At 37.7% G+C, this 14,694-nt stretch overlaps 1 protein-coding gene across 5 annotated transcripts; it reads right to left on the bottom strand.

The window, feature by feature from the left end:
• Positions 1-933: 933 nt before the first annotated feature.
• On the bottom strand, positions 934-4,500 carry NET3C (Kinase interacting (KIP1-like) family protein). 5 transcript variants are annotated; one of them, XM_088980255.1, is made up of 4 exons: positions 4,356-4,489; positions 3,381-3,707; positions 3,157-3,263; positions 934-1,887 (listed from the first exon to the last, which is right to left on the bottom strand). In XM_088980255.1, the coding sequence occupies exons 3-4, from the start codon at positions 3,251-3,253 to the stop codon at positions 1,202-1,204; spliced, it is 783 nt and encodes a 260-aa protein (XP_088836381.1). In that variant the 5' UTR covers positions 3,254-3,263; positions 3,381-3,707; positions 4,356-4,489; the 3' UTR covers positions 934-1,201. The 5 variants fall into 5 exon arrangements, with proteins under 5 accessions (XP_088836381.1, XP_088836382.1, XP_088836380.1 ...); XM_088980256.1 differs by having other exon boundaries at positions 4,360-4,459; XM_088980254.1 differs by having other exon boundaries at positions 3,364-3,707; positions 4,360-4,459.
• Positions 4,501-14,694: the final 10,194 nt, after the last annotated feature.

The following is a 14,694-nucleotide window of genomic DNA, read 5'->3' on the forward strand; positions in this document are numbered from 1 at the left end:
TGTTCTGGCAAACACAGCTTTTTGGCATGTGACTAGTGAGTGAGGTACTACTGCTGGTGCTGGACTGTTTGGGTGGGGGGAGCTGCAATTCAAGCATTCAATTATTGTCATTATTTGGTTCCACTTTTGGTTTCATGCCTGAAGATCTTCTAACTAATTTGTTCTCTTTTCAAAACCTACTACAAAATGTTGTTAGTGCTCTAGGTTTTTCTTTCATCTTTCATGCTGTAAGATACCCTTTTTTGTATTTTAATTAATTTTGTAATTGGTTGTAATTTATTCTATTGAATTGAGAGTTAAAAGGTGGAAATTGGTTGGGAAGACTGGTGGTCAATTCCACCCTAGAGTTTGTGTTTCTTTTATTCACTTGTTCCTGCTGTTCTTTTTTTTTTTTTTTTAATTGAATCATTCATTTTATTAACATGGGTTGGGTCAGATTGGGTGGGGGCACATGGCTTTGGGTAGGTATGGTAACTCACATGGCTCTGTATAGACATCACAGTCAGTGAGACAGGACATGTGAATGGGGGACTGTCTTCCATGACTAAAACCAAGCTATCTCAATTCTCAAAGATGACATTTAGTTCTAACGGTCATGAGACAGCAAAGCCCAATCCTGGCTGTCCTTGGCTAACTAACTGGCATTGTCATTTTGTCAAACACTAAGTTGGAAACACTAACTAGCATTGTCATTTTGTCAAACAGTGGCTGAATTGTTCTTTTTACTTGATAGGGCTTATTCTTCTTCTTGTCTATGGCTTTTTATAAAAGTAACTTATTACTTCCTCTTTCTTAAAAAGTAGTGAAGATGCTGAAAATGTGTAAAGGTGCTCCTGGAAAACATCAAGGAAAGGGACTGTTGAGAATAAAATGGACAGTGATTGTACCTACACTTCTCCCAATTTCAATACTTGAAACAGAAGTACAGAACTATTAGTAGACACCTAAAAAGAATATATATACTATTAAATGAATGAGAATGGCAAAAGAAAATTACAATATCTTCATGACTTTAAAAGCCTATTGTAAAGAGAAAACCCCAATAGCAAAAACCTAACTACCCAAATATAGATTTGTAAGCCCTATTTCTTCTACCTTGTGACTACCAAAAAAATAAAAAATTTCTTCTACCTTATATAAATACATGAATCTATATGAGCCATCTTATATGGTTTACAATATCTTCATGAGCCACCTTTCTCTAGAGGGCTACAACGCTAGTCTGGGGATTCACAAACCCATTAAATAATTTCATTGAGAATGCTTCTTTCAGCTTGCTAAATTCGAAGGGACTTCTTTTCTTGGACGGTTCCTTGGCAAAATTCTTCTTCAGAGTCGCATTTTCCTCCTTCAGAACTTCTATAGCTACGCTGAGTTGTCTTATTACTTCCCTCTTCTCTTCGTCCTTCTCCATTAATTTGTCTTTTTGGATCCTGTTTTCCACCTTGAGTCTCTCTATTTCTTCTCTAAGCCTCATCACTTGACTCTCACCGGCACTGATTTCACATGAAACTTCTTCCTCTTCCCTCTCTGCATCCACTTGAATTACTTCTTCCTCTTGTTCAGGGTCATCAACTTCAGACTCCCCAGATTCCTCGGAATCAAAATTCTCGGAGTAGCTATCATAAGACTTCTGCATGGGGCTTGTTATCTTCTGAGTTGAGTATTTGCTGTGATAAGGAGACCCTAATGGTGTGACCAGGCGGGCCCCAGATTCTGACTTAAGCTGATCAAATCGTTCGGCTAAGGAGCGGTGTGCCCGGTAGAAATCCTCAACCATGTTAACCAGCTCTGGCCGCTTCTTGTAGTACATCTCGGCACGCTGCGCAAAGGAATCCGCATCTTCTTCAATCAATTTCAGCATTGCCTTTGTCTTCTCGTCAAGCTCTGTCACATAAGGAAAATTAGCCTCAGTTTAAGAAAATAAGCATAGTTACATGGACAGTGTCGTCGGTGGCAGAGGATGAATGCATCACTAGAATTTGATAATGATATTTGCTTATGTCTAGTCAAACTCCACTTTGTCCAAATATCCAATGTTTATTTTTAGATTGAATCAGATATGCCTACATCCGAATTTGATTTGTTCCTCAGATTCCACTTATGCTTTGAATTTAGATTGAATTCAGATCAAATTCGATAAATATTATCAGAAATTAAATTAAAATAATCTATAAGATAATCCGAAATAAGACTTGAACCCATGCCTCCTTTTGTAAACATACAACACTTAAACCAGCTTGCAAAAGATCTATACTGGATTGGATAGTGGTGAACCATACTCGATCCGATCAAATATAAATAGATCAAATTTGGGTCACCCTTATGTTCTTTGTTGCAGCCAAATATACTTTATTACGCCGTCTATTAAAGAATGCTACAATAGAATCGGGTGGAACATGACTCCACAGCAAATACCATTGCAGCCCTATTTTTACGGATTCCAAAAGGGTGGACGAAACCCCACTAGCCCCTAGGCCCAATCCATCATCTACATATTTTATTCAAAGGAAACTGGTAACACCGTGAACAGGATCTTGGCTCTTTGAAACTTAAAAAGTTAAAACCCCGAATGATTTTTTTTTTCTTTTTTGCCAGAAAAAAGGGTAACCCATTAGCTAGATCAAGTCATTACAACCTAAATTCAGGCTGCCCTCATTACATACCAAAACATTGTAATTGCAAGCATTATATACTAGAGTATGGGCAGTGAAATTCATTAGATCTACTAAATGATTTTTAGTTTCATAGACAGTAGGTGGCAAAAAATTAAGCTACTTCACCCCGGGTTTCCTAAAAACAGAACCAATAAGTGTGACAATCAGAGGACCTCGGTCACGATTCAGATTCTATGGTGGAGAGTAAAGGCAAGGCCCACCATGTGGCTTAGTCAGAAAACCAGGTTTCATTTGTCATAATTTGTTAAAATGATGAAGTTTGATAGACTAATCTTAGGGGTTGGTCCCCAGCACAGTAGTTTTCCTGAATTACTTTAATTTAGCACACTGTTAGTTGTTCTTCAATACAGTAACGTCTAACAAGAGAAAAATAATCAGAAATCAGAGCTACAAATACTAAAACTAGGGAGCCCCCAACAGTCGAGCTGTCCTGTAAATTAACAATGGACTGACTAGAGAGATAAGGAAGGGTGGGTACCCGTAAGCGTGGATTGGAGCCATGCGGAGCGCCTCGGGCTGTTGTGACTGTCGAACCACCACGAATAGGAAGGCTTCTTCATGCTCAGCATCATCATCTTCTCTTACCTTCACCAAAACCAAACACCACCCACCAGCAAAATCAAGCCAAGTAACAGAAATGAAATAATATCAAGAGAAATTTAATTTGACTTAATAAAACTCCCACAGTAGTTGGGACTCAACAAAATCCGGCTTATCTCAGAGCCTCCACAGCTCTTAATTTGAATTTTGAAGAACACTTGGAGGGCACACTTTGGGCTGTCTGTGTGTCGCTCCTCCCTCTCCGGGGTCGCAATTTGGAGACAATCCTCAGGGCGGTCCAGAACGAGCCACCAGATTTTGGAACTGGATCGTGCTTATTTTTGGCGACAGCCAACTGGCTAAACGGTAAACGGGCCACCTGTCCAGTGAACGGTCCTGATCGGCTGATCCCCTCAAATCGGAACACGTTCTGAGTAATGCAGCACTGCCCAAGTGCTAGGTGTCCCGTCACCGTGTCTGCACTGCAGACTGAATTCAAACAGGTATCGCTTTAATTTTCAAAGGGTATTTTTGTCAGAATGCCCTAAACATCGACCAAACGTGTCTTCAAAAACTAAGGATATTTTGGTCATTTCGGCTCAGAATTCAAATCGACTTCGAGGTACTAGACTCTAGACTCTAGTCTAGTCCAAAAATAAAAGCGGAGTCCAAAAATATCCTTAGTTTTTGAAGTCGATCTCTACGGTGGAGATAGGATCTAGGGGTGGCCTGAATCAAAACTCTGGAGTCCAAAAATAATAATAAAAAAAAAACAACTAAAAAAAACAGAGGAAAAGAAATGAAGAAAAACCCTAGCTTCCGGTGTTTAGCAACAACTCTATGAATGGCCAAAATAAGCGGAACCTATTCTAGCAAGATTCTGAACGCCGGATTCAGCTGCTGGAAACCGAGGTCCCGGTTAAGAAGACGCGATCACCGGTCAGTAACTAAGTCAATGAGCTACGAAACATCAACACCAAATGCGAATCCAGTCGCCGAGATCTGACCCAACGAATTTCCTAACTAACCAAATAAGAACTAAGCAGCAGGCCAACAGATGACACAAAACAAGCGTATTGAAAAGTAGGATATGGAGAAGAAGGAGACAGATTGAGAGAGAGAGAGAGAGAGGCGCACCTACCTTGAGTTCCCTCTCGTCGCTGGCTCCAGGGGAGGAGGAGGGAGACGTCCTTCTGTTCGCAAAACTCTGCTCCGACCGAGTAGACTTCAAATCACAGAAGAGGAGAGTGCTTTGTGTGATGTGTTTAAAACATGGCCCGGTTTCGAGTTTGTCTCATTTTAGGAATGATACGAGCTATTCACCCTATTAGAACGTGACACGCGTCCCGAAGCAGATTTTTGAGCGTCGAGATAATCTACCTTGAATTGTCTAAACTATCCCTACCCATTCCCGTTATTTGCCACTCTAACTGTCTAACATCTCTGCATAACGGCTTGGCTGAGACCGAATCAGCCCCCCCACAACATCCCCACCGTGTATCGGGATCATCTCTTGATGATGACATCCAATACATGGCGGCGATGTGCTGTGGGACGTTGTGGGGGCAGTCCTGTGTGGCGCTGTGCTTAGGGTTTTTGTTAGCTAAACTAAACCTTTAATTAAACGACTTCGGATTTGTTCCTCAGAACGCACCTCACACCAACCTCAGAGCACGTTGCCACCTCACACCAACCTCAGAACATGTTGCTGTGGTGCATTTAGAATATCTCCCCATGTGAACCTTTCATCATGTCCCAATTGGAACATCACTCGTACTAAAGGGGCATGTTTTTTTTGGATTTTGAGAGGGGGAAAGTTGGTCAATGGGATTTTGGTTTTCATTGACCATGAATTCAATGTTCTTTTTTCAGATTTACGTGGGGATTAGAGAAAGTTCATTTTCTTGGGTAAGTGATACCTATCTCTTAGGTGGATAAATAACTTTCTCGGAAAAGTTGCCAACACTTGAATGACACAAAAATGTCATTTTCAATAATAGATTTTTATGGCTAAAATGGCAATTGCCTTATTTAAATGAGAAATAAAAAAATATGGGTAAATGCACTTGTTCGGATAAGTGTTTTTTAGGAAAAACTTACCCAGATAACTGTATTTACCCGACTAAGTAACTTACAAAAAAGCGAGCGGGGCCTTAAATTATTATTCATGGGAAGTGTCCTCGATATAATATACGATGGGATGTGACTATTAGGCTAGTGTGAAACGTACTCTTGTAAGGAGAAATCTGAATTCCCATTAAAGGGATTTGTGACTGCATTGGCTTGTTGGGACAAATGTTAGGAGTGTTTGTTGGTAGCAGTTAGATCTATCAAAAAAGTAAATTTAACGGTTAATCCAATCCGTCGTCAAAATTCAGGTTGGGTAGGGATGGGCCACTGGCCACAGGCACACGAGTTCACATCAGCGCCCCACAAGGGGGTGCCCCACAACACATCCCGACCTTATATTGGGAATATCTCTCGATGAAATGTATGGGAGATGATGTGACATCATCAGGAGATATTCCCAATACAAGGTCAGGATGTGTTGTGGGGCGTTGATGTGAACTCCAGACTCACAAGTAACCTATTTTGAATCGAATGATTAAACTTGTGTTTTTGGTAAAAAAACCATTGATCCATCTGATCCATGGGTCAAATCTGATCTAATTGCTAGGGCTAGGTTATAAAACTAAACCATTCAATTTAGACTCTTGGTTTGCATGAATAGGGGTTTTGAATCAGAATCAAAAGGAGTTATTCTGACTCCAATTATTTAATTGAACGGAATCGGAATCCTATTCCTATTCCTACTGAAATGACATTCCCCCATTTGAGGGAATAGTTATTCCTTGCCCCTCTATTAGGAATGAAATCACATCTTTACTGATTCTCATTCTCATTCCCCCATCAATGGAGTGAGATGGCATTATGATTTTGATTGTGATAGGGGCCTTTAAGCTTTTACCAAGAAAAAATGGATTGCAGATTTCGAATCGGCATAAATTTGAATAAATAGGCGCAGTTTGGCAGTTTTCGAGTAAGACAAGGGTATTATAGGGATTTCATTTCACAGGGAATTAATTGACTGGTTGTTAGAGATGGAGCGTGCTGGACAAATAAAGAAAGAGATTGCAACGGTCGAAAAATCGCTTTAGGTGTGGGCCATCGTGACTCGGTGAGTCGGTGGTCGTCGACGAAGAATCTCTTTGTGGCTTCGTCCTCAATGACGAGTTGGCAACTGTCACAAGGTTGTTGGGACTTGGGAATCAGCTGTGAAGCGCCTCGTGTTTTGGATATTAGATGTTTGGTTGCAGGCATCGTGCTGTTGTAGTATGACTAAATAATCCATGCCGATCACAACCTGGGCTGAAGGCTGAAGCTATTTCGGAGCACCAAACAGGCTCATTATTTGAGCAGCCTGAGCAGGGTGGATAGAGTTTAGGGGGGCGTATTTTTTTTTTTGGATTTGGAGATGGGGAAGTTGATAAATGGAATTTTGGTTTTTATTGATCAAGAATTTCATGATATTTTTTTCAGCTTTATGTGGAGAATAGGAAAAGTCTTTTTTCATGGGTATTACTTTTCAAGGAAAGTGTGATATTTATCTCCTAAGTGGATACATAATTTTTCTATATATGGGAAAAGTTGTCAATACTTGAATGAGATTGGTTGCGATGTAAATCTTGAACCAGGTATAAATTTTGCTTCACTTTAGAAGGAGTATAAATACAAATATGTAAAGTATAAAATCTTATATTTTGTATTCTTTTGTAGAGCCTGTTCTGTACATATTTGTATTTGTGAACCATATATGATTCAGTTGGTAAAAGTACAAATATAATACGTATAATAAAAATACAAGGTATAGAAATATAAAATATAAAATTTGTACAGTATATAATTGTATTTGTACTCTTACCAAACTGAGCCTATGATTCACACTCCTACGCGATACAAAATTCGTAATTTTTATCTTATTTGCTGTCACTAGTAGTCTAATAGTTTGGTATAAAATTTGCATTTTAAAAACTAATGCAATTTACTACCACCTTCCCATTACCTCAAAATTTTCTTATATAAAGTGTACCACATCATTACCTCATTCCCAAACAAATAACCTTATCACACTTTTATTTTTTATTTTTTATTTTATTTTTCACAAATAAAATACAACGCCCCAAATCTGAAGCAAAAGTAAATCAAAATTTACACTTACTCTATTTTCTCTTCCATGCTTTTAAACCTATGCAAATGAAATGATAGGATAGATAGAGGGCTGTTGTGCCATACACGAAGAGTGGTGGATGAACATGACAAACTGTGATTGTTGCATCACAAAACTTCGGATCTGGAGATACAACGCTTTACCGGTAAAGGCTCCATAATAATTGCAAGGTGCATGTACTAAAGTTTGAGCTTCACACGTTGGGGTCGTGATTCATTATTTCATTCAAGAGATGACCACCAGTGGCGGTATTGGGATATGGGCTGTAGGAGGATCTTTGGAGTGCAATACCAGAATTATAATCTTTCGAGTGCAATATATATATATATAATGGGTGCTCGTGCAGGAAATAGAATTTACTTGTGCACGTGAGGGCAACACATATAAGATAATTATATATATATATATATATATATATATATATAAATAATAATAGTTATTATAAATATTGTTAATAACTAGATATTGAACCGTTTGAATAGTTTTAACCATTTTTTAATTTTTTTAATGTTTTTGTCATAACGGGTTGATCGTTTGGTTTGAATGATTGGACCGTTTGACCAAGTAATTGGACCCTTGACTGGTTCGATCACCGGGTTGGTTTTAAAATTATATAAATATTGTTAGTTAATTAGATATATAATTATCTAATTATATAAATATATAATAGTTATTATAAATATTGTTAATAACTAGATATCGAACCGTTTGATCGGGTTTGACCGTTTTTTATTATTTTTTGATTTTTTTTCAAACAGGCCGACTGTTCGGTTCGAACGGCTGGACCGTTCAACTCGGTAACCGGACCCCAATTAAAAATATTATTCAAGCGTGACTTAAAAATGATATCGTTTTGGCCACTGGTTTTTGGATCGACGATTCAACCGTCTAGTTCGAATGGATAACCCGTTCTAACAACAAAAATTTAAAAAGGCAAAAAACCAGTGAACGGGTCAACGGGTTAACGGTTCGACCACTCAGGTCAATGGGTCGTTGACGAATTGAACAATTTTTGGACAGGGACCGAGATTGGAGTAAAATGGAACTGGTTGCCTTGACGATTCCCAATTAAAAATATAAAAAAACAGACGACCCATTCTGAAAACAAAAATTACAAGCAAAAAGTTGAGTGTGTGAGGTCCATTAAGCAGTATCATACGTGTTATGTCATTCGAGCATGTGACTCATACGACTTAAAACGGAACCGTTCTGGCCACTGATTTTTGGGTTGACGGTTCGAATGGATGGCTATTTTGACAAAAAAAAAAGAACAAAAACCATTGAACGGGTCAATGGTTCGATCGCTCGGGTCAATGGATCATTGACCGATTCAACGATTTTTGGTCAGGGACTGAGATTAGGATAAAATGGAACTGATTGACTGTATTGTTTCGAATTAAAAATAAAAAAAAAAACAGCAAAAAACCATTGAACGGGTCAAACGGGTTGATAGTTCAACTGTTCGGGTCAATGGATCGTTGACCAATTCAACGATTTTTTGCCAGGGACCGAATCAATGAATCAACGGGTCGATGGTTCCATTTCAGACCCTGGGCCCCTCCGCTAGCTCATTATTAAGATAAAAGACTGCTATTTTACTATGGGTCATAGTCATAATAACAAAGTCTTCAATAATAAGTCTATGCCCCCGCCCGTTATCATCCACGGATCTCATTTATGAAGACTTTCCCAAGTCTTGATAGTGATCCGGAGAATGAATCTACCAAGCAGTATATTCCAATCAAGTGGATGAAATCAAAATTAATTTCAATGCTTTTTGCATAAACAACCGGTGTTCTATTGCTTGTGTGGCCAAAAATCACTTTGGCCAGATTTTAGACTTTAAAGCATATGAAATTGGATGTACAAGTGTACAACTATTAATTTTGATGAAGCATGGGCTGTTTGGGAAGCTAATCTTGCCCTCAACTTCAACGGGAAACCCATCACAATTGAAGGAGACTCTAAGTTGGTTATTGATAGCTTGAAGAACCGAGTGAAACCCCCATGGAGACTAAGAATGATAATCGAAGGTTGCAGAACTTTGACTTGCAAATTTTGCTCACTCCAAAGATGTATCTATTCCTTCTCTTCCCTTTTCTTTGAGCATTTTATCTTGTGCTAACATTTGGGGACGTGCTACCTCCCCCCGGGATCTAACATGATAGGCCCCCAATTGAATTGAATTGCATTGCTTTATCTTTTATGTTTGGCCCACTCTACCCCACACAATCACAGACCTTTGACCTCTCTATGTTGAATTGAATCAGCACCTTTGACCTCTCTATGTTGAATTGAATCAGCATTAGACAATTAATCTCACCCTTATACAGAGAAATGTAAGTAAAACAACGTTATTGTTGGGTTTATGGGGTTTCATCAAGGGTGTTTTTAGGAAATCTTATAAATATAACTTGTGTTATGTCTTGTAATCTCAGCTAGTGGAGATAACTAAGGTCCAAGGGCTACTATCTATTAGGTTTTTCCTTTTTGTTGTTTCTTTTTACTTTTGAGAAAAAAGAAAGGTATGAAGAAGATAAGAGGGAAGTGGACAAGAACGTAAGAGAAAAAGAAGGGCTGTAGAAGGAGAACCATTGTAACTCTATTAGAATCTTATATAGTGGATTTCTTGCTCTTGAAACTTCTATAGTGCTCTCTCCATCTCTCATCCATTTTTCTTTGACTTCTGTGTGTTAAATTTCAGCTCTTATGTGTTTGTTATGCTTGAATGCACTGTTCCATTAGCATTTTTTTAAACATTTAGAATTGGTATCAGAGCTATTGGTTCCCTTTATTGCTATCTATTGCTATGGAATGCCTTGGTGTATGTATTGTTGAATCACGAAGGGGAGTTGGTAGGGGTGTCAATTGGATTGGATTTGGTCCAATCCAATGTGAGTCCATTATAAATGGACCAGGTCCAATCCAATGAATATTTTTGGACCAATCCAATTCAGTGCCTGAACCATCCAATCTGTTCAAATTTGTTTTGTTTTAGATTGGTTTTAACCCAAACCCGATCCATTGACATCTATTTTCTTATCTTACATTAATGGACCAGATATTGGCTTTAATCCAACCCAATCCAATATAAATTTATTACAAACGAATGAGGTCCAATCCGATCTAATAAATATTTTGGACCTAATTGGTCCAATCAAACATGTCTTGTTGGTCTGTCCAATCTATCCAAATTGATTTTGGACTGGATGGGGTCCAATCCAAAACAGATCCATTGACACCCTTAGGAGTTAGTGATTATTAATTCTTGAGTTATGCAGTTGGTGGTTTTGGGTTCATTGTTGAGGAGGTGGAATAGTTTTTCTGCAGGTTTTAAGAGTGGAGGATTTCATTGCAGGACAAGATATTCTAGTAGCTTTAGATGGAAAGGAGAATAAGTTAGAAGACATGATAGATTCAACCTAGAAAATAGTTGACAGGAAAGAAGTTGGAGCAATCTGAAATTGTTTGGTAGATGAAGTTATCTATCATGTATCGGGCTTGAAGATAACAACAAAAATTTGGCAAAAGCTGGAATCTTTATACATGTCGAAGTCAATGACAAACGTGTTATTTTTAAAGAAACAATTTTATGGACTTCACATGGAGGAGGGAGCAAGCATACTTGACCATATAAATGAGTTTAATAAAATTCTTTCCTAGATCTTGAGTGTGGAAGTTAAGGTTGACGATACCGACAAAGTCTTTATACTTTTGGCTTCACTCCCAAAGTCCTATGATAATCTTGTCACCACTTTAATGTATGGGAAAGACAAGTTCAAGTATGATGATATTATAGCAGCACTATTAGAAAATGAGTTGAGAAAAAATCATACTGTAGATTCTCATGGAGAAGGACTAGTGGTGAGAGAAAAGGGAAAATTAAGAGGAAGGTCTAAAGAAAGAGCAAAAGGGAAGGAAGAAAGGTCAAGATCAAAATCCAAGGCCAAAGAATTCAAGTGTTTTTATTGTCATAAGGAGGGGCATATGAAGAAGGACTCCAAACAAAGAAAGAGGGACATAAAATAGAGCGAACAGGTGTTGCAATAGAACAAGCCGGAGAGGTATTTGTGGTTTCTGATAAGGAAAGGGAATTTGCAGAAACTTGATTACTTGACTTTGGATGCTCTTATAACATGTGTCCACATAAGGATTGGTTTGACAACTATGAACCACGTGTTGATGGTGTTGTTCTCATGGAAAATGATGCATCTTGCAAAACTATGGGGATTGGTACCATTAAAATAAACATGTTTGATAGATGTGTAAGGACAATTAGTGGAGTTAGACATGTCTTGGCATTGAAGAAAAATATTATCTCCTTAGGTACACTTGAAGCAAATGGTTGTTCATTTATAGAGACAAATGGTGCTCTTAAAATTAAGAGAGGGTCCATAATTGTAATGAAAGGAAGAAGAGAAGACAATCTCTATATTCTGGAAGGAAGTACAGTGACAGGTGGAGCTACAATTACTACTACGATTGATGCAAATGTAGATGATACAGATTTGTGGCATATGAGACGAAGCCATATGAGCGAGAAAGGCTTGTTAAAACTCCACAAAATGAAGGTATTAAGTGGAGTAAAGACTTGTAAACTAAAACTATGCAAGTATTGTGTGTATGGAAAGCAACATAGTGTCTTTCAAAATAGGACAACATACATGCAAAGAAATCTTGGAGTATGTTCAATATGATGTGTGGGTCCCACCCCTGTCTAATCTAAGGGTGGTGTTCATTATTTTGTAACTTCCATTGATGACTACTCTAGGAGGGTTTGAGTGTATTTCTTGAAGCACAAATCATGGGTATTTGCTAAATTTAAAGAATGGAAGATTGAGGTGGAATTACAGACAAAAAAAAGGGCGAAATGCTTAAGAATTGATAATGGGATAGAATACAAGGATGGCCTGTTCCTAAAATTCTATAAAAGTCATGGAATCAGAAAGCATTTTCAACTCCAAAAACACCCCAACAAAATGGAGTGGTAGAGGGAATGAATAGAATATTAAAAGAGAGAGCTAGGTGTATGAGATTGCATGTTGGATTACCTAAAGCATTTTGAGTAGAAGCCATAAATACAACCTGCTATTTAGTGAACAAATCACCAAATTTAGCAATTGGATGCAAAATTCCTGAAGATGTTTGGATTGGAAGGTCAGTTGACTATAGCATGTTGAGAGTTTTTGGATGTCCTGCATATGTTCATGTACATGTAGGGGGGAAGATCCAAGTTGGATGCTAAATCTAAACCTTGTATCTTCATTGGGTATGAGAAGGGAATTAAGGGGTACAAGTTATGAGATCCAATAGCCCAACGTGTGATATATAGTAGCGATGTGGTCTTTGATGAGCGGTCCATAGTGAAAGAAATCTGTAAGAAATATGAAAAGCTATTTGTAGAATAGATACATAAGCCCACATCTAATGATGAAAACAATAGTTCACCACATTCATCACTAGAAAGATCATTGGGCTTAGAGGAAAGTCAAGATAAGCAGGTGGAGCATGAAAAGACCGACTACCAATTGGTCAGGGATAGAGAAAGAATGTCTATCATATAACTTGTGGGATATGGATTTGAAGACATGGTGGCATTTTCTCTAGTATGTGGTAATGGTGGCCATTATGATTATATGAATGCACTCAACCAAGATGATAGAGATAAATAGCTAGTTGCAATGCAAGAAGAAATGGAGTCACTTAATAAAAATCATACTTAAGATTTGGTTGAACCACTTAAGAATAAAAAGGTGATAGTATGCAAGTGAATATTTCGCAAGAAAGAAGGAACAACAAATAATGAAGAGGTGAAGTACAAAGCTAGATTAGAAGCAAAGGGATACAGTCAGAAGGAAGGTGTGAACTATAATGAAATTTTCTCTCTAGCTGTGAAACACTCATCTATTCGCACTATGTTATTAATGGTATGTAGCTAAACTTGACTTAGAGCTTGAACAAGTTGATGTTAAGACATCATTCCTTCATGGTGAGTTGGAGGAAGACATCTATATGGAGCAACCAAAAGGCTTTAAAGTGCTTGGAAATGAGGGTTTAGTATGCAAATTAAAAAGATCGCTTTATGGTTTAAAGCAATCTCTTAGACAATGGTACAAGCACTTTAATGCTTTTATGGTTAATTCAAGTTACAAGCAAAGTTCTTATGACTGTTTTATTTAATACAAATTTATATAAGATGGTTTTCCTATTATTTTATTATTATATGTTGATGATATGCTTGTAGCTTATAAAAACATGGATAATGATTGAAGATCAAGCTTGTGCTGAATTTGATATGAAGGATCATAGAAGGGCTAATAAGATTCTTGAGATGAAAATTATTAGAGATAGAAACAAAGACAAGCTATGGATTTCTAAAGGAAGTATATTCTAAAGATTTTGAAAAAGGGTTGGGATGTCAAATGCTAAATCAGTTCAGACACCACTTGCACAACATTTCAAGTTGTTAGCAGAATTGTCACCAAGAATTGATGAAGATAGAGAGCATATGTCATACATACCATATAGTAGTGTTGTTGGGAGACTTATGTATGCAATGATATGCACTAGGCCTAATATTGCTCACACAGTTAGTGTTGTGAGTAGGTATATGGAAAATCCAAGGAAACAACAATAGCATGCAATAAAATGGAATTTTCAATATCTAAAAGGTACTATTAATGTGAGTTTATTGTTTGACAGAGGGTCCTATAGAAATTATTTGGGTGGTTTGTTGATGTTGATTATGTTGGGGACTTAGATAGCTATCATTCAATGACAGGGTACATATTTTTTTAACAGGAGGTCCCATAAGTTGGAAGGCAATGCTACAACCTATTGTTTCATTGTTCACTACTGAGGCTGAGTATATGCCAACAGTGGAGGGTGCCAAAGAGGCTATTTGGTTAACATGTTTTGTTAATGAATTGGGTTTGCAATAAGACAAATCAACCTTATTGTATGATAGTCAAAGTGCAATTCACCTAGCAAAGAATCAAGTGCACCATGGAAGAATAAAGCATATAGATGTGAAATTTCAATGGATTCAAGAGAATTTCCAATGACAAAGTACACTTAGATAAGGTGAACACACATAAAAATATAGCTAATATTCTTACCAAGCTTGTTACTACAAACAAGTTTAGTTCGTCTCGGACATGAGATAAGAGGAGATGCTCCTATGAAGCAAGAGTGGCACCTCATGGATTGTGAGGTGTGAGTTCACTGTTGATCTGTGAATGCATAAGT

The sequence above is a fragment of the Nelumbo lutea genome, chromosome 3, assembly GCF_056320005.1.
Source record: "Nelumbo lutea isolate HS-2025 chromosome 3, American lotus-T2T, whole genome shotgun sequence".
In the NCBI taxonomy this organism is placed as follows: Eukaryota; Viridiplantae; Streptophyta; class Magnoliopsida; order Proteales; family Nelumbonaceae; genus Nelumbo; species Nelumbo lutea.

What these genes read in the sequence shown, in the direction of transcription:
- NET3C (XM_088980258.1), bottom strand. Translation starts at nt 3,253, where the DNA reads ATGATGATGCTGAGCATGAAGAAGCCTTCCTATTCGTGGTGGTTCGAC. An exon ending in GCTCCAATCCACGCTTACGG is followed by an intron (nt 1,888 to 3,156) that starts GTACCCACCCTT and finishes CTTATGTGACAG; the next exon opens with AGCTTGACGAGAAGACAAAG.